Source organism: Eubalaena glacialis, unplaced genomic scaffold (assembly GCF_028564815.1).
Source record: "Eubalaena glacialis isolate mEubGla1 unplaced genomic scaffold, mEubGla1.1.hap2.+ XY H_4, whole genome shotgun sequence".
Classification (NCBI taxonomy): Eukaryota; Metazoa; Chordata; class Mammalia; order Artiodactyla; family Balaenidae; genus Eubalaena; species Eubalaena glacialis.
In genome coordinates, this window is record NW_026871158.1 from 657,511 (window position 1) to 683,760 (window position 26,250).

At 38.0% G+C, this 26,250-nt stretch overlaps 1 protein-coding gene across 1 annotated transcript in view; it reads right to left on the reverse strand.

The window, feature by feature from the left end:
• Nucleotides 1-26,250, reverse strand: part of LOC133083034 (protein WWC3-like) — a 172,852-nt gene that overhangs the window by 95,078 nt on the left and 51,524 nt on the right. The window contains exons 4-5 of the mRNA XM_061179696.1: nt 16,422-16,498; nt 14,653-14,732 (exon numbers count right to left, since the gene is read on the reverse strand). Coding sequence (XP_061035679.1) covers nt 14,653-14,732; nt 16,422-16,498 — 157 coding nt within the window. The remainder of the gene's footprint in view (nt 1-14,652; nt 14,733-16,421; nt 16,499-26,250) is intronic.

Below are 26,250 nucleotides of genomic sequence, written 5' to 3' on the forward strand. Positions count from 1 at the left end.
CATATATATGCTGTCTACAAGAGACCCACTTCAGACCTAGAGACACATACAGACTGAAAGTGAGGGGATGGAAAAAGATATTCCATGCAAATGGAAATCAAAAGAAAGCTGGAGTAGCAATTCTCATATCAGACAAAACAGACTTTAAAATAAAGACAATTACAAGAGACAAAGACGGACACTATATAATGATCAAGGGATCGATCCAAGAGGAAGGTATAACAATTGTAAATATTTATGCACCCAACATAGGAGCACCTCAATACATAAGGCAAATACTAACAGCCATAAAAGGGGAAATCGACAGTAACATAATCATAGTAGGGGACTTTAACACCCCACTTTCACCAATGGACAGATCATCCAAAATGAAAATAAATAAGGAAACACAAGCTTTAAATGATACATTAAACAAGATGGACTTAATTGATATTTATAGGACATTCCACCCAAAAACAACAGAATACACATTTTTCTCAAGTGCTCATGGAACATTCTCCAGGATAGATCATATCTTGGGTCACAAATCAAGCCTTGGTAAATTTAAAAAAATTGAAATCGTATCAAGTATCTTTTCCGACCACAACGCTATGAGACTAGATATTAATTACAGGAAAAGATCTGTAAAAAATACAAACACATGGAGGCTACACAATACACTACTTAATAACGAAGTGATCACTGAAGAAATCAAAGGGGAAATCAAAAAATACCTAGAAACAAATGACAATGGAGACACGACGATCCAAAACCTATGGGATGCAGCAAAAGCAGTTCTAAGAGGGAAGTTTATAGCAATACAAGCCTACATCAAGAAACAGGAAACATCTCGAATAAACAACCTAACCTTGCACCTAAAGCAATTAGAGAAAGAAGAACAAAAAAACCCCAAAGCTAGCAGAAGGAAAGAAATCATAAAGATCAGATCAGAAATAAATGAAAAAGAAATGAAGGAAACAATAGCAAAAATCAATGAAACTAAAAGCTGGTTCTTTGAGAAGATAAACAAAATTGATAAACCATTAGCCAGACTCATCAAGAGAAAAAAGGAGAAGACTCAAATCAATAGAATTAGAAATGAAAAAGGAGAAGTAACCACTGACACTGCAGAAATACAAACGATCATAAGAGATTACTACAAGCAACTCTATGCTAATAAAATGGACAACCTGGAAGAAATGGACAGATTCTTAGAAATGCACAACCTGCCGAGACTGAACCAGGAAGAAATAGAAAATATGAACAGACCAATCACAAGCACTGAAATTGAAACTGTGATTAAAAATCTTCCAACACACAAAAGCCCAGGACCAGATGGCTTCACAGGCGAATTCTATCAAACATTTAGAGAAGAGCTAACACCTATCCTTCTCAAACTCTTCCAAAATATTGCAGAGGGAGGAACACTCCCCAACTCATTCTACGAGGCCACCATCACCCTGATACCAAAACCAGGCAAAGATGTCACAAAGAAAGAAAACTACAGGCCAATATCACTGATGAACATAGATGCAAAAATCCTCAACAAAATACTGGCAAACAGAATCCAACAGCACATTAAAAGGATCATACACCATGATCAAGTGGGGTTTATTCCAGGAATGCAAGGATTCTTCAATATACGCAAATCAATCAACGTGATACATCATATTAACAAATTGAAGGAGAAAAACCATATGATCATCTCAATAGATGCAGAGAAAGCTTTCGACAAAATTCAACACCCATTTATGATAAAAGTCCTGCAGAAAGTAGGCATAGAGGGAACTTTCCTCAACATAATAAAGGCCGTATATGACAAACCCACAGCCAACATTGTCCTCAATGGTGAAAAACTGAAACCATTTCCACTAAGATCAGGAACAAGACAAGGTTGCCCACTCTCACCACTATTATTCAACATAGTTTTGGAAGTGTTAGCCACAGCAATCAGAGACGAAAAAGAAATAAAAGGAATCCAAATCGGAAAAGAAGAAGTAAAGCTGTCACTGTTTGCAGATGACATGATACTATACATAGAGAATCCAAAAGATGCTACCAGAAAACTACTAGAGCTAATCAATGAATTTGGTAAAGTAGCAGGATACAAAATTAATGCACAGAAATCTCTTGCATTCCTGTATACTAATGATGAAAAATCTGAAAGTGAAATTAAGAAAACACTCCCGTTTACCATTGCAACAAAAAGAATAAAATACCTAGGAATAAACCTACCTAAGGAGACAAAAGACCTGTATGCAGAAAATTATAGGACACTGATGAAAGAAATTAAAGATGATACAAATAGATGGAGAGATATACCATGTTCTTGGATTGGAAGAATCAACATTGTGAAAATGACTCTGCTACCCAAAGCAATCTACAGATTCAATGCAATCCCTATCAAACTACCACTGGCATTTTTCACAGAACTAGAACAAAAAATTTCACAATTTGTATGGAAACACAAAAGACCCCGAATAGCCAAAGCAATCTTGAGAACGAAAAATGGAGCTGGAGGAATCAGGCTCCCTGACTTCAGACTATATTACAAAGCTACAGTAATCAAGACAGTTTGGTACTGGCACAAAAACAGAAATATAGATCAATGGAACAGGATAGAAAGCCCAGAGATAAGCCCACGCACATATGGTCACCTTATCTTTGATAAAGGAGGCAAGCATATACAGTGGAGAAAAGACAGCCTCTTCAATAAGTGGTGCTGGGAAAATTGGACAGGTACATGTAAAAGTATGAAATTAGAACACTCCCTAACACCATACACAAAAATAAACTCAAAATGGATTAAAGACCTAAGTGTAAGGCCAGACACTATCAAACTCTTAGAGGAAAACATAGGCAGAACACTGTATGACATAAGTCACAGCAAGATCCTTTTTGACCCAGGTCCTAGAGAAATGGAAATAAAAACACAAATAAACAAATGGGACCTAATGAAACTTAAAAGCTTTTGCACAGCAAAGGAAACCATAAACAAGACCAAAAGACAACCCTCAGAATGGGAGAAAATATTTGCAAATGAAGCAACGGACAAAGGATTAATCTCCAAGATTTACAAGCAGCTCATGCAGCTCAATAACAAAAAAACAAACAACCCAATCCAAAAATGGGCAGAAGACCTAAATAGACATTTCTCCAAAGAAGAGATACAGATTGCCAACAGACACATGAAAGAATGCTCAACATCATTAATCATTAGAGAAATGCAAATCAAAACTACAATGAGGTATCATCTCACACCGGCCAGAATGGCCATCATCAAAAAATCTAGAAACAATAAATGCTGGAGAGGGTGTGGAGAAAAGGGAACCCTCTTGCACTGTTGGTGGGAATGTAAATTGATACAACCACTATGGAGAACAGTATGGAGGTTCCTTAAAAAACTAAAAATAGAACTACCATATGACCCAGCAATCCCACTACTGGGCATATACCCTGAGAAAACCATAATTCAGAAAGAGTCATGTACCAAAATATTCATTGCAGCTCTGTTTACAATAGCCAGGACATGGAAGCAACCTAGGTGTCCATCATCGGATGAATGGATAAAGAAGATGTGGCACATATATACAATGGAATATTACTCAGCCATAAAAAGAAATGAAATGGAGGTGTTTGTAATGAGGTGGATGGAGTTAGAGTCTGTCATACAGAGTGAAGTAAGTCAGAAAGAGAAAAACAAATACAGTATGCTAACACATATATATGGAATCTAAGGGAAAAAAAAAAAAAAAAGAGGTCATGAAGAACCTAGTGGCAAGATGGGAATAAAGACACAGACCTACTAGAGAATGGACTTGAGGATATGGGGAGGGGGAGGGGTGAGATGTGACAGGGTGAGAGAGTGTCATGGACATATATACACTACCAAATGTAAAATAGATAACTAGTGGGAAGCAGCCGCATAGCACAGGGAGATCAGCTCGGTGCTTTGTGACCACCTAGAGGGGTGGGATAGGGAGGGTGGGAGGGAAGGAGATGCAAGAGGGAAGAGATATGGCAACATATGTATATGTGTAACTGATTCACTTTGTTGTAAAGCAGAAGCTAGCACACCATTGTAAAGCAATTATACTTCAATAAAGATGTTTAAAAAAAAAAAAAAAAAAAAAAAAAGATATATGCACCCCATGCTCATTGCAGCACTATTTACAATAGCCAGGACATGGAAGCAACCTAAATGTCCACCAACAGAGGAATGGGTAAGGAAGATGTGGTACATATATGCAATGGAATATTACTCAGCCATGTAAAGGAACAAAATAATGCCATTTGCAGTAACGTGGATGGACCTAGAGATTGTCATACTGAGTGAAGTAAGTCAGACAGAGAAAGGCATATCATATCATATGATATTGCTTATATGTGGAATCTAAAAACATGGTACAAATGATGTTATTCACAAACAGAAAAAGAGTCACAGATGCAGAAAACAAACATATGGTTACCAGGGGGAAGGGGAGGAAGGATAAATTGGGAAATTGGGATTGACATACAGACACTACTATATATAAAATGCATAACTAATAAGGACCTAGTGTATAGCACAGGGAACTCTACTCAATACTCTGTAATGGCCTATACAGGTAAATAATACATAAAAGAGTGGACATATGTATGTAGAGCTGACTCACTTTGCTGTATACCTGAAACTAACAGAACACTGTAAATCAAATATATTCCAATAAAAACTATTTTTAAAAATTAAAAAAAAATCAGTGGACTCTGAGTAAAACATATTAGTCTGCATAACGTGGGTGGGCTTTGTCCAATCAGATGTATGTTCTTCGGCATCACCGATTTGGGAAACTCATTCTGAGTCCTCCCCTCTCATGTCTCTGGATGCTAGTAATGAGTTACATGAAGATAATCTTTCAAAACAAGCTTCAGAAACTTTAGGGCAGCAGAGCCTACTAGTCCTTTCACTGGAAAAGGATAGCCCAATTTATCTGGAGACTTTAATTACTTGCTGTAAGAGTTTTTAATATTTGTTTGCACCAAGTATTTCACACATTTTATACATGTTCTGAAGTGTTTTATAAAAGGCCTCAAAAGAAATGTGAAATAATACTACACTGAGGAATTTCTCCTATAAGACTGACAAAAACAGTAAGGTTTGACAACACATGATGTTAGTAAAGTTCTGGGAAACAGAATCACTTGTGTCAGTGATGGAAATCCAAAATGGTGCAATATCTAACTATATAGCAAACGCATTTGCCATTTGGCCCAGAAATTCCTCTTTCAGGAAATATATATGTGTATATATCTGAAAAGATATATGTGTAAAACCTTAAGTAAAAAGCTGATGGGAAATGTTATAAATGCATGCATCAGATTGACAATACGAAACCCCAATGAGTAGCTTCACACCAAGAAAAGAGACAACCAGCCCTTTAGTAGAAGTGACCCAGGAGGACACAGCTACAGCACATACAGAAGCACCCTAGCTGGCATCTGAGCATCTGGAGGCGGGCAGAATTGTACAGGATAAAATTACAGAATGGGTACTGGTGTACCAGGAAGCATCACAAAGAGGGACAAAATGAGCAACAAAACCAGTAGCTGATGTTGAAAATGAAGCTTGATTTGCTTAAGAGAAAAAAATTTTTACATGCTGTGCTAACTAACTATAGCTAATTAAAGGAACTCCTTTTGTAGATCCAAATCAGAGGAGAATGAACACATTGCCGGGTAATGGTCAGGGAAGCAAAAAGAAGACAATTAGTTTAAAAGACTTCAGATCAAGATGACATAGAAGACACAATCCTCCATCCCCCCACAGAGATCAACAATGAGTTATCTAGGAACAGAACAGCTCTGGGAGAGCTCTGGGTTCCATTTAGACACTTCAGGAACACAGTGGAACTAAAACCCTGAGAATAACTGCAAAAAAGGGAATGAAGAACATTTTATCTGATTGTCCCCTTCCCCAGGCAGCACTACTCAGCATCAGGTGAGAACCACTCAGCTATAAAGGGTTCCCCTTGCCAGTAAAGGGACAGTGGGGTAAGCAACCACCTTACCCTGCTTACTAGGGCATCAGAGCAAGGACTCACTTTGGTTCACCCCACTGAGACACTGACAGACTGAGATGTAGAGAGATGGCTAAGAAGAAGGAAGAGCAGAGGTTTCCAACAGCAGGAGAAGCAACTGTGGTTCCCAGTTATCTGGCCTGCAGTGGACCCCAGCAGCTTTACCACTGAAGAAACATATAGCCTGCTCAATTGCCACAGATACCCTGCAGATTTCATCAGCCCCTTGCCACTGGTATTATTGTTTGTTGATGCCAGCCCTACCCTCCCTCCAGAGCCCAGGATGTGCACTCGTAGCCAGCCAAGGCCTCTGCAGCTGCTTGAATTAGCAATAACATGCTCATTGCTGAGGCCCACCAGCATGCACATGCTTAGGACTGGCTTCTCCTGCTATTCATCTGAATGTTATCTGCCTGAACCCTCATCACTGGCCTCAACAAACAGCAGTACACACACCTGGGCAGAGTCTGTACAGCCACAGGAGAGCACACCAACAACTAATACACCACAGCAGCTTGTAGGTTCAGATTCTGCCCTCTCTCCAGTCACTGGCCTACAACACTGTGTACACCTGCAACTAGCTCCTCCAGCTGTGCACTTGCAAAATCCCAGTCCACCCCCTGCCACTGTCTCCACTGTCATGTACTTGTGTCAAGAACCAGTAGACACAGTAGTGTACATCAACAGCCAGGGTCTTTGCAGCGGCCAGTGAGCCCATACTTGGCCCCAGCCCTTACCCTGGCCCCCACCAATACATGTATTTGGAAACAGCCACTGCTACTATATAGGCACCTGGGGCTGGCCCCACAGCCAAGTATATGCAAAACCACTGGTTCTAGCCACCACTGCTCTTTTCCCTTTTCTCTAGCCACTGTACCCAGAGTAACGGCTGAAGACCTCAACAGCCACTGCAGCCACTACAGGACACCTGCAGTTGTCAATACTGTGGACCTGAAAGCCTATGCTAATGAGTCACCAAACCCTCCACATGTCTCGTCCAGGTATATGCCATGACAACTGGTGCCCCATACCACTAAACTAGGGGTCAGAGCATTCCCTAACATGCTGTAAAGCATAAGGACATCCACTGTGTTAAGGTCTTTCCAACTGAAGACACAGAGTCATAAACTGAACTTGAAACCATCAAGTCTGGAATAGGTGATGGCTTCTTCAGATGCACAGACACCTACACAAGGCACAGGGATCATGAAGAGTCATAACACTATCTAAGGAAAACAGTAAAGTAATAGAGAACACAGTAAGAATACAATAATTAACCCAAAGAAACGGAGATTCAGGAATTACCAGAGAACTAATTCAAAATAATTATTCTAAAGATGATCACAGAGCTGCAAGAGAACATAGAAAAATAATAATGCTTTCAGGAAAACAACACAAGCACAAAATAAGTTCAACAAGCAGATAGAAAGCATTAAAAAGAAACAAAGAATGAGCTGAAGAATTCAATAGAGAGCTTCAATATCAGACTTGACCAAGCAGAAGAAAGAATCAGGGACCTCCAAGACAGATCATTTGAAATTATCCATCCTGAGGAGCAAAAAGAAGGACGAATGAAATGGAATTAAGAAAGCCTAGAGGACCAATGGAATGACAATAAGAGGAACAATTTACACATCATTGGAGTCCCAGAAGGAGAAGAGCAGGAGAAAGGATTGTGGAAAGCTTATTTGAAGGAATAATGGCAGAGAAGTTCCCAAACCTTGGGACAGATTTGGACATCAAAGTTCATAAAGCAATTAGGTCACTCCAAAATTCCAATCCAAAGATTTTTTCTCCAAGACTCATTATAATAAAACCCTCTAACATCAAAGACAATGTTAAACCATCAAGAGACAAATCATTCTCTCATACAAAGGAACCTGTATAAGGCTATGAGAGGATTTCTCAACAAAAACTTTACAGACCAGGAGAGGACAGAACGATATATTCAAAGGGCTGAAAGAAAAAACACTGCCAACCAAGAATGCTTTATCCAGCAAAGTTGTCCTTCAGAATTAAAGACAAAATAAAGCCAATCCCTATAAACAAAAGCTAAGGGAATTTATCCCCACTAGACCTATCTCAAGAAATCCTGGAAGGAGTTCTTCAAGCTAACACAAAAAGACACTTATTGGTAACATGAAAATCTATAAGACACAGGTAAAGCCATGTCTATATATTCAGTTTCAGAATATTCTAACACTTTAACATGGAGGCATGTTGACCACCTAATTCTAGTATATTGGTTGAAGGACAAAAGAACTGAATACAGCTGGAGTAGCAATAACTTGTTAATGAATATGAAATTTAAAAACAAGTGAAGTGTGATATCAAAAATATCAAATGGGTACGGGGGGTATAAAGGGTTGAGTTTTTGTATACAATCAAAATTAAGTTGTTATCAGCTTAAAATAGATTGTCGTATCTTTAAGACATTTCAAGTAAGCCTCTCACAAAACAAAAATCTGTAACAGATATGAACAAGGTAAGAAGAAGAAAATCAGAGTACCAACTACAAAAATCATTAATTCACAAAGGAAGACAGCAAGAGAAAAAAGGAACAAAGAAACTTATAAAACAGTCAGTAAAGAATGAACACATCATTGTGGCATGCGGGATCTTTAGTAACAGCATGTGGAATCTTTAGCTGCAGCCTGCATGATGCAACTAAAACAAAAAAAGATCCCACATGCCACAATGAAGATCTTGCACGTGGCAAGGAAGATCCCGAGTGCCACAACTAAGACGCGGCACAGCCAAATAAATAAATCTTTTTTTTAAAAAAAGAAGAATTAACATGTCAGCAGTCACTCCTTACATATCAATAAGTCCTTTAAATGTAAATGGGCTAAATGCGCCAATCAAAAGAGATGGAGTGGCTAGATGGATAAACAAACCCACTTATATGCTGCCTACAGGGGACTCACTTCTGATTCAAGGACACATACAGGCTCAAAATGAGGGGATGAAAAGATACTCCAGGCAAGTAGAAAGCAAAATACTTACAACAGACAATATGGACTTTAAGCCAAAAACAGGAAGAAGAATCAAAGAAGGTCAAATAATGTAAGGTTTATAATTACATTATAATAATGTAATTATAAAGGGTCAATTCGTCAAGAAGATACAACAATATTAAATATATACAAATCCAACATTAGAGCTAAATATATTAAGCAAATACTAACAAACCTGAAGGGAGTAATAAACAACGATCCAACAATAGTACAAGACTTTCATACCCTGCTTTCAACAATGGATAGGGTTTCCCTGGTGGCACACTGGTTAAGAATCCATCTGCCGATGCAGGGAACACGGGTTCGAGCCCTGGTCCACGAAGATCTCACATGCCACGGAGCAACTGTGTCCCTGCACTACAACTACTGAGCCTGTGCACTAGAGCCCGCGAGCTACAACTACTGAAGCCCGCACGCCTACAGCCCATGCTCCACAACAAGAGAAGTCACTGCAATGAGAAGCCCACACACCACAATGAAGAGTAGGCCCTGCTCGCCGCAACTAGAGAAAGCCCAAGCGCAGCAACGAAGATCCAATGCAGCCAAAAATAAATAAAATAAATAAATAAAAAAATTTAAAAATCACCAATAAAGCATAAAAAAAAAAAGGGATAGATCATGCAGACAGAAAATCAAGTTGAACTATACTTTAGACAAAATGGACCTAACAGGACATTCCATCCAACAGCAACAGAATACCCTTCTCCTCAAGAACACAAGGAATATTCTCCAGGACAGGTCATGTGTTAGGTCACAAAACTATCTTTAAGAAATCTTAAAATCATATCCTTAATCTTAAAAGACTGACATTATACCAAGTATCTTCTCTGATCACAAATATAAAACTAGATATCAATGACAGGAGAGAAACTGGAAAATTCACAAATATGTGGAAATTAAATAATACACACCTGAAAAACCAATGGCTCAAAGATGAAATCATAAAGGAAATTTAAAAATATCTTGAAACAAATGTAAATGTAAACACAACGTACTAAAACCTATGGGATGCTGCCAAAGCAGTTGTAAGAGGGAAGTTTAAAGGCAACAAACACCAGATATTTTGAGGGGAGAAAAAGGTCTCAAAAAACAATGTAATTTTACACCTCAGGGGAAGAGAAAAACAAACTAAGCCCAAACTTAGCAGAAAGAAGGAAATAACAAAGAACAGAGAAGAAATAAATGAAGTACAAATTAGAGAAAATTTAAAAAATCAACGAAACCAAGAGTTGGTTTTTTAAAAGATAAACAAAATTTTAGCTAGACTTACCAAGAAAAAAAAAAAAGAGAGAAGACTCAAATAAAATTACGAATGAAAAGGAAGACACAGATACAAAGGATTATAAAAAGCTACTAACAATTATATGTCAACGACTGAACAACCTACAAGAAATGGAAAAATTCCTAGGAACATAAAACCTAACAAGAGTGAATCATGAAGAAATAGAAAATGTAAACAAACCAATAACAATAAGGAGACTGAATCAAAATCTCTCAATAAAGAATAGTCCAGGTCCAGAAGGCTTCATGGGTAAACTCCAGCACACATTTGAAGAAGAATTAATATATATCTTTCTCAAACACTTCCCAAAAATTAAAGAGGAGGGAACACTCCAAAACTCATTTTACGAAGTCAGCATTACCCTGGCATTACCAAAGCTAGCTAGATAAGGTTACTACAAGAAAAGAAAACAACAGACCAATATCCCTGATAAATATAAATGCAAACATTCTCAACAAAATACTAGCAAAAAGAATTCAACAATACTTTAAAAGGGTCATACACCTTGATCAAGTGGTATTAGTTCCTGGGATGTTGGCATGTTTCAACATACACAAATCAATCCATGGATTACACAATAAAAGAATGAAGGATAAAAATCATATAAAGTATTTGATAACTTGCAACATGTTTTCATGATAAACGTTCTCAACAAATTGGTTGTAGAAAGAACATACCTCAACATAATATAGGACATAACATGACAAATCCGCAGCTAATACACTCAAGTGAAAGGCTGAAAGAAAGCTTTTCCTCTAAGATGATGAGAGGCATGCTCTGGCCACTTTTATTCAACATAGTACTGAAATTCCTAGCCAGGGCAATTAGGCAAGAAAAGAAATTTCAAACTGAAAAGGAAGAAGTCTCTGTCTCCATATGACATAAGCTTGTATATGGAAAATCCTGAAGATACCACCAACAGAACAGTCCTAATAAACAAATTCAGCAAAGTTGCAGTGTTCAGTATCAAGGTACAAACATCAGTTGTGTTTCTACACACTACAATGTAATATCAGAAAGAGAAATAAAGAAAAAAAATCCATTCACAATAGCACCAAGACCAACAAAATACTAGGAATAAGTTTAACCAAGGAAGTGAAAGTTCTATACACTGAAACCTACAAGACAGTAATGAAGAAATGAAAAACATGAATGAAAGGTTTCTCATGTCAATGATCAGAAGAGATAACACTGTTAAAATATCCATGCCATTCAAAGGCATCTATAGACTCCATGCAATCCTTATCAAAACTCCAAAGGCATTTTTCGCAGAATTAGTAAAGAACAATTCTAAATTTGTAAAAAAGGTCTCATAAAGCCAAAGCAATAATGAGAAAGAAGAAAGCTGGAGGAATCAAACTATCTGATTTTAAACTATATGACAAAACTATAGTTATCAAAACAGTATGGTACTGATGTAAAGAGACACATAGACCAATGTAGCAAAACTGAGAGCCCACTATAGGTTAAACTAATATTTGACAAGGCAGCCAAGAATATTCAAGGGGAAAGAAAAGTCTCTTCAATAAATGGTGTTGGGAAAACTGGATATTCATATGCAGAACAGTGAAACTGGACACATATCTTACACCACTCACAAAAATTAACTTCAAATAGATTAAGGATTTAAATTAAATGTAAGACCTGCAAATGTAAAATTTCTGTAAGAAAACACAGGGAAAAAGTTCCTTGCCATTGGAATTAACACAGGTTATATCCAAAATATATTAAAAACTCATACAATTCAATAGCAAAATAACTAACAATCCAATTTAAAAATAAGGGGAGACAGCTAGTGGGAAGCAGTCACATAGCACAGGGAGATCAGCTCAGTGCTTTGTGACCACCTAGAGGGGTGGGATAGGGAGGGTGGGAGGGAGACGCAAGAGGGAGGGGATATGGGGATATATATATGTATATGTATAGCTGATTGACTTTGTTATACAGCAGAAACTAACACACCATTGTGAAGCAATTATACTCTAATAAAGATGTAATAAATAAATAAATAAATAAGAAAAGAAATTCAATTCCAACTGGACTAAAACCAAAAAGGGAAATTACTGATTAAAAACTCATTTATTAAAAATAAATAAATAAATAAGGGGAGGATCTGAATAGACAGTTTCCTAAGAAGACATACAGATGGTCAATAGGCACATGAAAATATGCTCAATATCACTAAGACTCAGGTAAATCCAAATCAAAACCACAATGAGATACCACCTCACACCTGTCAGAATGGCTATCATCAAAATGATGAGAAATGCTGTTGGTGAGGATGTGGAGAAAAGGGAATTCTTGTACATTGTTGGTGGCATACAACCACTACAGAAAACAGAATGGAGGTTCTTCAAAAAATTAAAAATAGAGCTAACATATGATCCAGCAATTCTACTTCTTGCTATATATTATAAGGAAATGAAACCTCCATCAAATAATATGCACTCCCATATTCATTGCAGCATTATTCACAATAACCAAGTCACAGAAAGAACCTAATGATCCACTGACAGATGACTGGATAAACATATACATACACACAGTGCAATATTATTCAGCCACTAAAAAAGAATGCTATCTTACCATCTGTGATAACCTAAAGAGAGCTGGAGGCTTTATGCTAAGTGAAATAAGTCAGACAGAAAAGACAAATACTGTATTATTTCACTTATATGTGGAATCTAAAAAAAATTGAATTCACAGAAACAGAGGCTGGAGTAGTGGTTACCAGGGACTAAAGGGTGGGGGAAATGGGGAGATGCTGGTGAAAGGGTATGGACTTCCAGTTATAAGAGGAATAAATTCCAGAGCTGTAATGTCCACAAAAAAACAAAACAACAACAACCACCCCTCCCCCCACAAAAAAGACAAATGACTCATAAACCCAACCAATCTAGATAATTAAGAAAATGAATTTCAACGAAGTATTAAAGAACAGGACTTGACCTATGTTAATTACCTTTATATGACACTGAAATAATATATTTGTTGAACAGTGACATTCATCTTTTACCTTATGAAGAAGCAATACCGTAGTCACATCTGGCACAGGATTTCTGAATCTGCATATTGGATGCAAAGAGTGGAATGCTGCTACCCTTACCAATAATAGTAACCATATGGATTCCTACCATAAACTGAAAGCTGACTATGTATTAGATGCTGCTGCTGTTATCAGAATGACTACCATTCACAAATCAATGAGAAAAGTAGGCACAGAAAATATGAAGCATGTGCCCAAGTTCAGGAAATGAAGGTAGGATACAAATCAAGAATAATTTCATCCAAAAAGTAAACCAATGATGTTATCATTGATAAAATAACACTTGTTCATTAACTTAATATAGCTCACAAATTATAAGAAATTCATCCCCAAACTCTTAATAGGAATATAGTTCTAATTGTAAAGATGACAACAGGAGGAAGACCTATAAACTATATTCTCAAATAGAACATTCTGTAATGATGGAAATGTTCTATTATTTGAGTTGTCCAATACAGTCGTCATTAGCCTGGTGGTTCTCAAATGAGGGGTAATGTGTCCACCTAGGAGATATCTACCAGTACTGGAGAACATTTTTGGTTGTCACAATCAAGAGGTGTCACTGGTATCCAGTGGGGAGAACCCAGGGATGCTGCCAAATATCATACAATGGACAGGACATCCTCCACAAAATATCATAGGACAACTGAAAATGTCAATTGCGTTGAGGTAGAGAAAAGCTGAACTAACCACATACGGCTAGTAAGCACTTGAGTATGGCTAATGAGAAAGGAGAACTTAATTTTTAAATTAATGTACTTTTAATTAAGAAAATTTAATTTAATAATGATTATACAGCTTTATTTACATATATAAAGTATGTAGCTAGAGATAATGAGCATAATATAAAAATAAGGATCTTGTTTCTCAAGTATTTTAAAAACTGAGTATCTTCAAAGAACAGATTCTGGGATTAACATATACACACTACTAAATATAAAATTGATAACCAGCAAAGACCTACTGCATAGCACAGGGAACTATACTCATTATTTTGTAATAACCTATAACGGAAAAGAATGGAAAAGAATATATATGTATATGTATATGCATAACAGAATCACTTTGCTGTGTACCTGAAACTAACACAACACTGTAAATCAACCATACTTCAATACAGTTTCTTTTTTTAATTTAGGAAAATAATGAGCATAAATAAAAGCATAAAAGTGAACACCCATGAAGCTTTAGGACACATGTCCCGGCACCAAACAGGTCAGCGCAACAGGAAATCACAGGGAAACTCTCCCTCTGTCACTGCAGGCCACTCACTCTTGCAGGGTCTCTACCCCCTTTTCTTTGTACTGCAGTTCTTGCTTCATCTGGGTCAGCTCTCGTTTTAATCTGGAAAGCTAAAGACAAATTACATTTTCTTTTCCACAAAAAGAAGGTGTGAAAAATGATTTCTACAGTTGTTAGCCCTGTCATCTAAGTTTCTGACTAGCTTGCAATTCACGGGGTCACCCAGTCTCTCCATGACCTCCCATCCCTGGCACATCAAACAGCCTTGGCAGAGGGGCCGGCTCGCTTAGACACAAAAGGCCCGGGTCACGAACAGCTTTCTACCCATGTGGAGCCCTGGAATCGGCAACGATTTTCTTTTTCAAGGTATTGATTTACACATTGCAATGAGCAAACTTTGTCATACGTTTTTCATCCTCTCTTCCACTTACTACCCACAGATCCCACCTAGGAAACACTGTTGCTCAAAGCATGGCTTCCCACTACCTGAAAGTCAGTCGCCTGCAGCACTTATTTAAAACAGGTGCTAGGACGCACTCCAGGCCTTGTTAAAACTCCACCTCTGGCTCCTTCAGAAGAAACCCCGCGTCTTCCCCAGGTCCCCCTGGGAAGGTCCCCCACACTCGCTCCCCCTCTTCCATACGCAGTGACACACGTGTGGGGACGAATCGAGGACACGGTGACTGCACGGGACAGGGAGGGCTTGCAGACCCAGGGCAGCCCCTCCGAGCCCCTCGTGGAGGAGAGAGACCCCTCCACCCACCTCTGGAGAAGCCTGCCGGCCCTGGAGCCTGGTGACAAAGTGCCTTCCGAGCAAGGGGACAAAGGGCACAGCCCAGGAAGTGATTTTAAACCTAATGGTTCCCATGTCTTTTGTTCAGCATCTTCTGGGCACCTGGCAGGCCTGCTCACACAGCATCCAGTGAGAATCGCAGGAAGGCCGACGTCTGGGATCTCGTAACAGGCGCAGCACCTGGTCACAGGATGGAGCTCATGTTTCTAAGACGCCGAGAAAAATCCCCACGCAGATGTCTGATTGCTCCAGAAAGCAGGCATACTGACAGCCCTTCTGAACCGCGCTGGCTGGGGTTGGGAGCCATCTCTGGCAGCCGGGCGGGCAGGGGACACTTAATTGTGGGCCGTTCGCTGGCAGGGAGCCCTGCCTCTTCCAGGGGCAGCCAGCATGGTAATGAGACAGTTTCTATGGAAATGGGGATGGGGCTCACACTTTGAACTGATGCCCCAGGTGTTTTTTGTTGGTGCACTAGGATGTGAGAACCACAGCACTAAAAGAGACACTCTGGTTTAGGCACTGAGACACTAGGATGGGAGGCTTGGTCTCCAAGATGTCTCCTGTCCCCCCTCCCAGACACCAAAGACAAGAGGATGAAGGAATGGAACACGGTGGCACACAAAGAACCCGGCACCACTGGCAAGGAGCACCAGCACCTTCTGGTCAAACACCATCGCAGGCAAGATTTCTCTGGGAATACAGAGACCAGGGAAGAACAGCAGATGCTAAAGCTGCCAAGGGACAGAGCTGGCATCCCACTAATACAGGGAAGCAGCCCTGTGAGGTCGGGCCCTGACATCACCAAATCTTTCCAAATGTCGGATGAATCTAGCCCTATGAAATACACAGAGGGATACAAGCAATTTTGTGTTAGATGGGCTGAGGCTTTAAAATGAAACTTTTCTCTTCCTATCAAAGGAATTAAGTAAATCATAATAAGTGATGTTATCAGTATATAAAAAATACACATGCTGCTTCTAGTGTAAAAACACTCATTTTTACTCACCCTATCCCGATGACTTGTTATTTCTGCTTTTATTTGGAGTGGGTTGTACTTAGTATTTGTTGAATATCCAGAAAAGGCTAAATAGAAAGAAAATATTTTATTTTACAATAGAGCCATTAAAATAAATAAATGCATACAGACAAGACCTTCATATTCACCTTATTAATTACCTCTTAGCATCACACATACAAATTAACATTACCACTGACAAATAAAGAACTAACATTTCACAGCCTCAAATTTTTATAATGGTTGATTTTTACTTAAGGATTTGTTTGCAGATGACATGACCCTTTATATGAAAAATCTGAAAGAAATGACCAAAAAAAAAAACAAACTTCCAGTGACTAATAAATGATTATAGCAAGATTGTAGGATATAAGGTTATTATATAAAAGTCAATTGCTTTCCTAAATACCATCAATAAACAAGTAGATCTGAAATTTAAAACACAATACCATTCACATGGCACCCCCAAAAGTGAAATACTTAGTTATAAGTCTAACAAAACTTGTACAAGAGCTATACAAAGAAAATTACAAATCTCTGTTGAACTGAAACAAAGAACTAAATAAATGAAGAGACATTCCATGTTCATGGATGGGAAAGATTCAATACTGTCAAGATGTCACTTCTTTCCAGCATGCTTTATAGATTCAAAACAATCCCAATCAAAATTCTAGCAACTTATTTTTTGGACATCAACAAATTGATTCTAAAAGGACAATAGGCCCAGAACAGCCAATACAATACTAAAGAAGAACAAAGCTGGAGAACTGACACTATCAGACCTCAAGACAATATAAAGCTACAGTAATCGAGAAAGTACGGTAGTGGCAAAATAATAGGATAGCAAAGACAGTCTTTTCAATAAATGGTGCTGGAACAAGTGGACATGCACATGCAAAAAAAAAAAAATCATCTAGACAGACTTCACACCCTTCACAAAATTTAACTCAAGACCTAAATATAAAAGGCAAAACTATAAAACTCTTAGATTACATAGGAGAAAACTAAGAGAACCTTGGTTTGGAAATGTCATTTGAGGAACAATACCAAAGGCATGATCCATGAAAGAAATAATGGGTAAGCTCAACTTCATTAAAATTAAAACTTCTGCTCAGTGAAAGACAATGTCAACAGATGTGAGACAACAAATCACAGACTGGGAGGAAACATTTGCAAAAGACACATCTGATACAGAACTGTTATCCAAAATATAGAAAGAGTACTTAAAACTCAACAATGAGAGAACAAACAACTCAATTAAATGGGCCAGAGACCTTAACGGACACCTCACTGAAGAAGATAAACAGACAGCAAAGCATATGAAAGAAAGATGCTCTAAATCATATGTCACCAGGGAAATGAAAATTAAAACAACAGTGAGATTCCACCACACACCTATTAGAATAGCCAAAATGAGAACACGTACAGCACCAAATGCTGGTGAGGATGTGGAGCAACAGGAACTCCCATTCACTGTTGGAAGGAATGCAAGATGCTACAGCCACTTTGGCAGTTTCTCACAAAACTAAACATACTCTTACCATGTGATCCAGCAGTCACACTCCTTCGTGTTTACTCAAACGAACTGAAAATTTACATCTACATAAAAACTTGCACACTGCAGAAGGTTCATAACTCAAAACTGCCAAAACCTGGAAGCAACCTAGATGCCCTTCAACAGGTGAATGGTAAATAAACTTTATCACATCCAGACCATACAGTATTATTCAGCACTATAAAAGAGAAAAGAAAAAAAAAGTCAGGAAGCCATAATAAGATATGAAGAAACCTAAAATATACATGTGAAAAAATATACAAGTGGCAAAAGCCCATCTGAAAAGTCTGCATGTTATATGATTCCAAGTATACGACAATCTGGAAAAGGCAAAAACTGGATTCTACAGCAAAAGAATCAGTCATTGCCAGAGGTTGTAAGGGGGAGGGGGGGAATTAATAGGTAGAAACCAGAAGATTTTTAGAGAAGTGAAAATACTCTAAAAGATACTATAATGATACGTACATGTCAGTATATGTAGGTCCAAACTCACAGAATGTACAGCACCAAGAGGGAACCTATTATAAACCATGAACGCTGGGTAATGATGATATGTCAATATATGTTCATCAGTTGTAACAAATGTGCCCTCTGGTAAGTGATGGGGGAGGTTGTGTATGTGTAGGAGCAGTGGGGTATGGGAACTTTCTGTACTTTCTGCTGAATTTTGCTCTAACGGTAAAACTGTAAAAAATAAAGTTTTTTAAAGGTAGCTTTACAGTAATCTGTCAGTATATGGCAGACCTGAGAAAATGCAAGTCCTCCAAGGTTTTTTCCCCACACAAACTGAAGAGCCCACACTTTTATCCTGAGTTGGATTTCACAGATATGTAATAGCTAAAATACAATACATGGCTTACTGCTTTCTTAAACACTGCAGTGCACATGATTTAAAGTCCTTTTATAGGCACAGCATCATTACCAAGAATAACCCATATCTAGGGGTGAATAAGACACACAGAACTTTTACACAGTCAGCCACTTTCTGGCAGCACAGAGTGCTGCAAGCCTTTTCCAGTGTCTCGACAACTAGACCACTTTAGTGTCCGTTTCTAATTTCTATCACCCCGTCCACCTCTCTGCATCCCTTTTTCTTGATGCTTCTGACTCCTTTCTCTTAGGCCTTGAAGCTACAGTGACTTGGTTCCTGTCCCTTTCTGCATTGTGGAGACTCCTCTTTCTTCATCTGAGAGTCACCCCACACTGGTGTAATCTGCATCCAGGTCATTTTCATTAGTTTCTCCTGCTTATAAGACCCATCTGCAGGGTCACCATCCATTCTTTTATTCCTTTGATCTGGGTACTGAAGGCTATCATTCAGGTAACTTAGGTGGCAACATCTAGAAACTAGTTCAAAATCATTTCCTGACCTCATATTGGAGAGTGTGGTTTCTAGAGGAAGAATGTCATCTACTATATCAGTAAGCAAAGCAGGCACCTCCAATGGTACACCCTGTGGAGACTCAGGATGAAAAAACACAGGATACTGGCTCCAGATAGCTGAAGTGCATATCAAAGCAATGATTTCAGTGAGCCCAGACTCTTGCATCTTCCCATAAATAGGAAAGCACTAAATTCCTTAATGTGACATATCTGCTTTCTTTTATAAACAGTAATCTTTTACCTGTTTTTCTGTTGCAAAACTCTTTTATATGCTGGCCCCCCCCTTACCTCTTTGGATCAGTCCCTCAGAGCTATCTGAGACACTGCCTCACGGGCTTGAGTCTTCAGTAAGAGCCCCAAAAAAAACAACTCCCAACTTTTAGGTTGTGCATCATTCTTCAGTCATCAGCTCCATGCCATGAAGTGGCTTAAACACCAAGATTGTTTAATAGCTCCACATACAACAACTCCAAATAATTTGAACAGGTCAGAACCTCCTATTTAAAAAACAAACAAACAAACAAAACCAAAAAAACTTTTCTCTGCAAAACTTATTTAGCTCACTATCACTCAGAATTCCAAACAACTGAATCCACTGGAAATAAATTTCTGTTACAGCTAAAATAGTTGCCAAAATTACCTCAAATTTTCATTTACTAAGAATCATAGATACACAAAGACAATGGATTAAGTATTTAAAGAATACAAATCTTCCTTAGGCTAACTCCTATTCCTTTTGTTTTGCCTCTTTCTTTCCATTTATTAAGATCACAAACAAAATGAATACCTCAAACAATGCAACTGAAAGAAATCATTCATACAAAATCTCCACGTTAAAGTCCTGGGACTCAAACACAGTAAGTTAAGCAAAATGAGAAGACAGAGGAACACACAGCAGATGAAGAGGCAGAGTAAAAACCCACCAGACCAAACAAATGAAGAGGAAATAGGCAGTCTACCTAAAAAAGAATTCAGAGTAATGACACTAAACATGATCCAAAATCTTGGAAATAGAATGGAGAAAATACAAGAAATGTTTAACAAGGACCTAGAAGAACTAAAGAACAAACAAACAACAACAAACAACACAATAAATGAAATTTAAAATTCTCTAGAAGGGATCAATAGCACAATAACTGAGGCAGAAGAACGGATAAGTGACCTGGAAGATAAAATAGTGGAAGTAACTACTGCAGAGCAGAATAAAGGAAAAAGGATGAAAAGAACTGAGGACAGTCTCAGAGACCTCTGGGACAACATTAAAAGCACCAACATTCGAATTATAGGGATCCCAGAAGAAGAAGAGAAAAAAAAGGGACTGAGAAAATATTTGAAGAGATTATAGTTGAAAACTTTCCTAATATGAGAAAGGAAATAGTTAATCAAGTCCAGGAAGCACAGAGAGTCCCATACAGGATAAATCCAAGGAGAAACACACCAAGACAAATATTAATCAAACTATCAAAAAGTAAATACAAAGAAAAAATATTAAAAGCAAGAAGGGAAAAACAACAAATAATATACAGGGGAATCCTCATAAGGTTAACAGATGATCTTTCAGCAGAAACTCTGCAAGCTAGAAGGGAGTGGCAGGATATATTTAAAGTGATGAAAGGGAAAAACCTACAATCAAGATTACTCTACCTAGCAAGGATCTCATTCAGATATGACAGAGAATTTAAAACTTTTACAGAGAAGCAAAATCTAAGCAAATTCAGCACCAGCAAACCAGCTTTACAACAAATGCTAAAGGAACTTCTCTAAGCAGGAAACACAAGAGAAGGAAAAGACCTACAATAACAAACCCAAAACAATTAAGAAAAGGGTAAGAGCAGCATACATGCCAACAATTACCTTAAATGTAAATACATTAAATGCTCCAATGAAAAGACAAAGACTCAATGACTGGATACAAAAACAAGACCCATATATACACTGTATTCAAGAGACCCATTTCAGACTTGGGGACATATACAGACTGAAAGTGAGGGGATGGAAAAAGATATTCCATGCAAATGGAAATCAAAAGAAAGTTAGAGTAGGAATACTCCTATCAGATAAAATAGACTTTAAAATAAAGACTATTACATGAGACAAAGAAGGACACTACACAATGATCAAGAGATCAATCCAAGAAGATATAACGATTGTAAATATTTATGCACCCAACACAGGAGAACCTCAATACATAAAGCAAATGCTAACAGCCATAAAAGGGGGAAATCAACAGTAACACAATCATAGTAGGGGACTTAAACACCCCCCTTTCACCAATGGACATATCAACCAAAATGAAAATAAGGAAACAAAAGCTTTAAATGATACATTAAACAAGATGGACTTAACTGATATTTATAGGACATTCCCTACAAAAACAACAGAATAAACTTTCTTCTCAAGTGCTCATGGAACATTCTCCAGGACAGATCATATCTTGGGTCACAAACGAAGCCTTGGTAAATCTAAGACAATAGAAATCGTATCAAGTATCATTTCTGACCACAGCACTATGAGACTAGATATCAATTACAGGAAAAACTCTGTAAAAAATACAAACACATGTAGGCTAAACAATACACTACTTAATAAACAAGAGATCACTGAAGAAATCAAAGAGGAAATCAAAAAATACGTAGAAACAAATGACAATGAAAACACGACGACCCAAAACCTACGCAATGCAGCAAAAGCAGATCTAAGAGGGAAGTTTATAGCAATACAATACTACCTCAAAAAACAAGAAACATCTCAATTAAACAACCTAAACTTACATCTAAAGCAATTAGAGAAAGAACAAAAAAAATCCCCGAAGATAGCAGAAGGAAGGAAATCATAAAGATCAGATCAGAAATAAATGAAAAAGAAATGAAGGAAATGATAGCAAAGATCAATAAAATTAAAAGCTGGTTCTTTGAGAACATAAACAAAATTGAAAAACCATTAGCCAGACTCATCAAGAAAAAAAGGGAGAAGACTCAAAACAGAATTTGAAATGAAAAAGGAGAAGTAACAACTGACACTGCAGAAATACAAAGGATCATGAGAGACTACCAGAGAAAACTATACGCCAATAAAATGGACAACCTGGAAGAAATGGACAAATTCTTAGAAAAGCACAACCTTCTGAGACTGAACCAGGAAGAAACAGAAAATATAAACAGACCCATCACAAGCACTGAAATTGAGACTGTGATTAAAAATCTTCCAACAAACAAAAAGTCCAGGACCAGATGGCTTCACAGGCGAATTCTATCAAACATTTAGAAAAGAGCTAACACTCTTCCTTCTGAAACTCTTCCAAAATATAGCAGAGTGAGGAACACTCCCAAACTCATTCTATGAGGCCACCATCATCCTGATACCAAAACCAAACAAAGATGTCACAAAGAAAGAAAACTACAGGCCAATTTCACTGATAAACATAGATGCAAAAGTCCTCAACAAAATAATAGCAAACAGAATCCAACAGCACATTAAAAGGATCATACACCATGATCAAGTGGGGTTTATCCCAGGAATGCAAGGATTTTTCAATATCTGCAAATCAATCAAAGTGATACACCATATTAACAAACTGAAGGAGAAAATCCATATGGTCATCTCAATAGATGGAGAAAAAGCTTTCAACAAAATTCAACACCCATTTAAGATAAAAACCCGCCAGAAAGTAGGCATAGAGGGAACTTACCTCAACGTAATAAAGGCCGTATATGACAAACCCACATCCAACATCGTTCTCAATGGTGAAAAATTGAAACCATTTGCTCTAAGATCAGGAACAAGACAAGGTTGTCCACTCTCACAACTATTATTCAACATAGTTTTGGAAGTTTTAGCCACAGCCATCAGAGAAAAAAAAAGAAATAAAAGGAATCCAAATCAGAAAAGAAGAAGTAAAGCTGTCACTGTTTCCAGATGACATGATACTGTACACAGAGAATCCTAAAGATGTTACCAGAAAACTACTAGAGCTAATCAATGAATTTGTTAAAGTAGCAGGATACAAAATTAATGCACAGAACTCTCTTGTATCCCTATACACTAATGATGAAAAATCTGAAACCGAAATTAAGGAAACACTCCCATTTACCACTGCAACAAAAAGAATAAAATACCTAGGAATAAACCTACCTAAGGAGACAAAAGACTTGTATGCAGAAAACTGTAAGACATTGATGAAAGAAATTAAACATGATACAAATGGAGAGATATACCATGTTCTTGGATTGGAAGAATCAACATTGTGAAAATGACTATACTACTCAAAGCAATCTACAGATTCAATTCAATCCCTAGAAAACCAGCAAAGACATTTTTCACAGAACTAGAAAAAAAATTGCACAATTTGTATGGCAACATAGAAGACCCAAATAGCCAAAGCAATCTTGAGAAAGAAAAACGGAGCTGGAGGAATCAGGCTCCCTGACTTCAGACTATACTACAAAGCTACGGTAATCAAGATAGTATGGTACTGGCACAAAAACAAAAAAAAATCAATGGAACAAGATAGAAAGCCCAGAGATAAACACACGCACAAATGGTCACCTTACTTTTGATACAGGAGGCAAGAATATACAATGGAGAAAAGACAGTCTCTTCAATAAGTGGTGCTGGGAAAACTGGACAGCTACAAGTAAAAGAATGAAACCAGAACACTCCCTAACACCATACTCAAAAATCAACACAAAACGTATTAAAGACCTAAATGTAAGGGCAGACATTATAAAACTCTTAGAGGAAAACATAGGCAGAACACTCTGTGACATAAATCACAGCAAGATCCTTTTGACCCACCTCCTAGAGAAATGGAAATAAAAACAAAAATAAACAAATGGGACCTAATGAAACTTAAAAGCTTTTGCACAGCAAAGGAAACCATAAACAAGATGAAAAGACAATCCTTAGAATGGGAAAAAATATTTGCAAATGAAGCAACTGACAAAGAATTAATCTCCAAAATTTACAAGCAGCTCATACAGTTCAATATCAAAAAAACAAACCACCCAATACAAAAATGGGCAGAAGACCTACACAGACATTTCTCCAAAGAAGATATACAGATTGCCAACAAACACATGAAAGGATGCTCAACATCACTAATCATTAGAGAAATGCAAATCAAAACTACAATGAGGTATCACCTCACACCAGTCAGAATGGCCAGCATCAAAAAATCTATAAACAGTAAATGCTGGAAAGGGTGTGGAGAAAAGGGAACCCTCTTGCACTGTTTGTGGGTATGTAAACTGATGTAGCCACCATGGGGAACAGTATGGAGGTTCCTTTAAAAACTAAAAATAGAACTACCATACGACCCAGCAATCCCACTACTGGGCATATACCCTGAGAAAACCATAATTCAAAAAGAGTCATGTACCAAAATGTTCATTGCAGCTCTATTTACAATAGTCAGGACATGGAAGCAACCTAAGTGTCCATCATCGGATGAATGGATAAAGAAGATTTGGCACATATACACAATGGAATATTACTCAGCCATAAAAAGAAACGAAATGGAGTTATTTGTAGTGAGGTGGATGGAGTTAGAGTCTGTCATACAGAGTGAAATAAGTCAGAAAGAGAAAAACAAATACAGTATGCTAACACATATATATGGAATCTAAGGGGGGAAAAAAATGGTCATGAAGAACCTAGTGGTAAGATGGGAATAAAGACACAGACCTACTAGAGAATGGACTTGAGGACACGGGGAGGGGGAAGGGTAAGCTGTGACAAAGTGAGAGAGTGGCATGGACATATATATACTACCAAACGTAAAACAGATAGCTACTGGGAAGAAGCTGCATAGCACAGGGAGATCAGCTCGGTGCTCTGTGACCACCTAGAGGGGTGGGATAGGGTGGGTGAGAGGGAGGGAGATGCAAGAGGGAAGAGATATGGGAACATGTGTATATGTATAACTGATTCACTTTGTTATAAAGCAGAAACTAACACACCAGTGTAAAGCAATTATACTCCAATAAAGATGTTTTAAAAAAAAAAAAGGGTCATGTACCACAATGTTCACTGCAGCTCTATTTACAATAACCAGGACATGGAAGCAACCTACATGTCCACTGACAGATGAATGGTTAAAGAAGATGTGGCACATATATACAATGGAATATTACTCAGCCATAAAAAGAAATGAAATTGAGTTATTTGTAGTGAGGTGGATGGACCTAGAACCTGTCATACAGAGTGAAATAAGTCAGAAAGAGAAAAACAAATACCATATGCTAACACATATATATGTAGTCTAAAAAAAAAAAAGTGGTTATGAAGAACAAGGGGCAGGACAGGAATAAAGACGCAGATGTAGAGAATGGACTTGAGGACACGGGGAGGGGGAAGGGTAAGCTGGGGCAACGTGAGAGAGTGGCATGGACATATATACACTACCAAATGTACAACAGGTAGCTAGTGGGAAGCAGCCACATAGCACGGGAAGATCAGCTTGGTGCTTTGTGACCACCTATAGAGGTGGGATAGGGAGGGTGGAGGGAAACGCAAGAGGGAGGGGCCATGGGGATACATGTATATGTATGGCTGATTCACTTTGTTATGCAGCAGAAACTAACACACCATTGTAAAGCAATTATATTCCAATAAACATGTTAAAAAAAAAAGAGAACCCCCTACAGAACCAAGACTACAAGAAAGACTCCCACATAATCAGAGAGGAAGGGGAAAGAGTGCTGAGTTGGGACCTGTGCCCCTGGGAGGGGACTAAGAAGAAAAGGGAGGCTACAAAGGCAAAGACCCGTCCTGAGGAGTGAGCAGGTCAAGCCACAGACTCGTCCCACTTGGAGGAGACAGGCACTATGAGGCCTGGCTGCAAGAACTGCTGGGACAGACAGAAAGGCTGGAGAATCTGACACT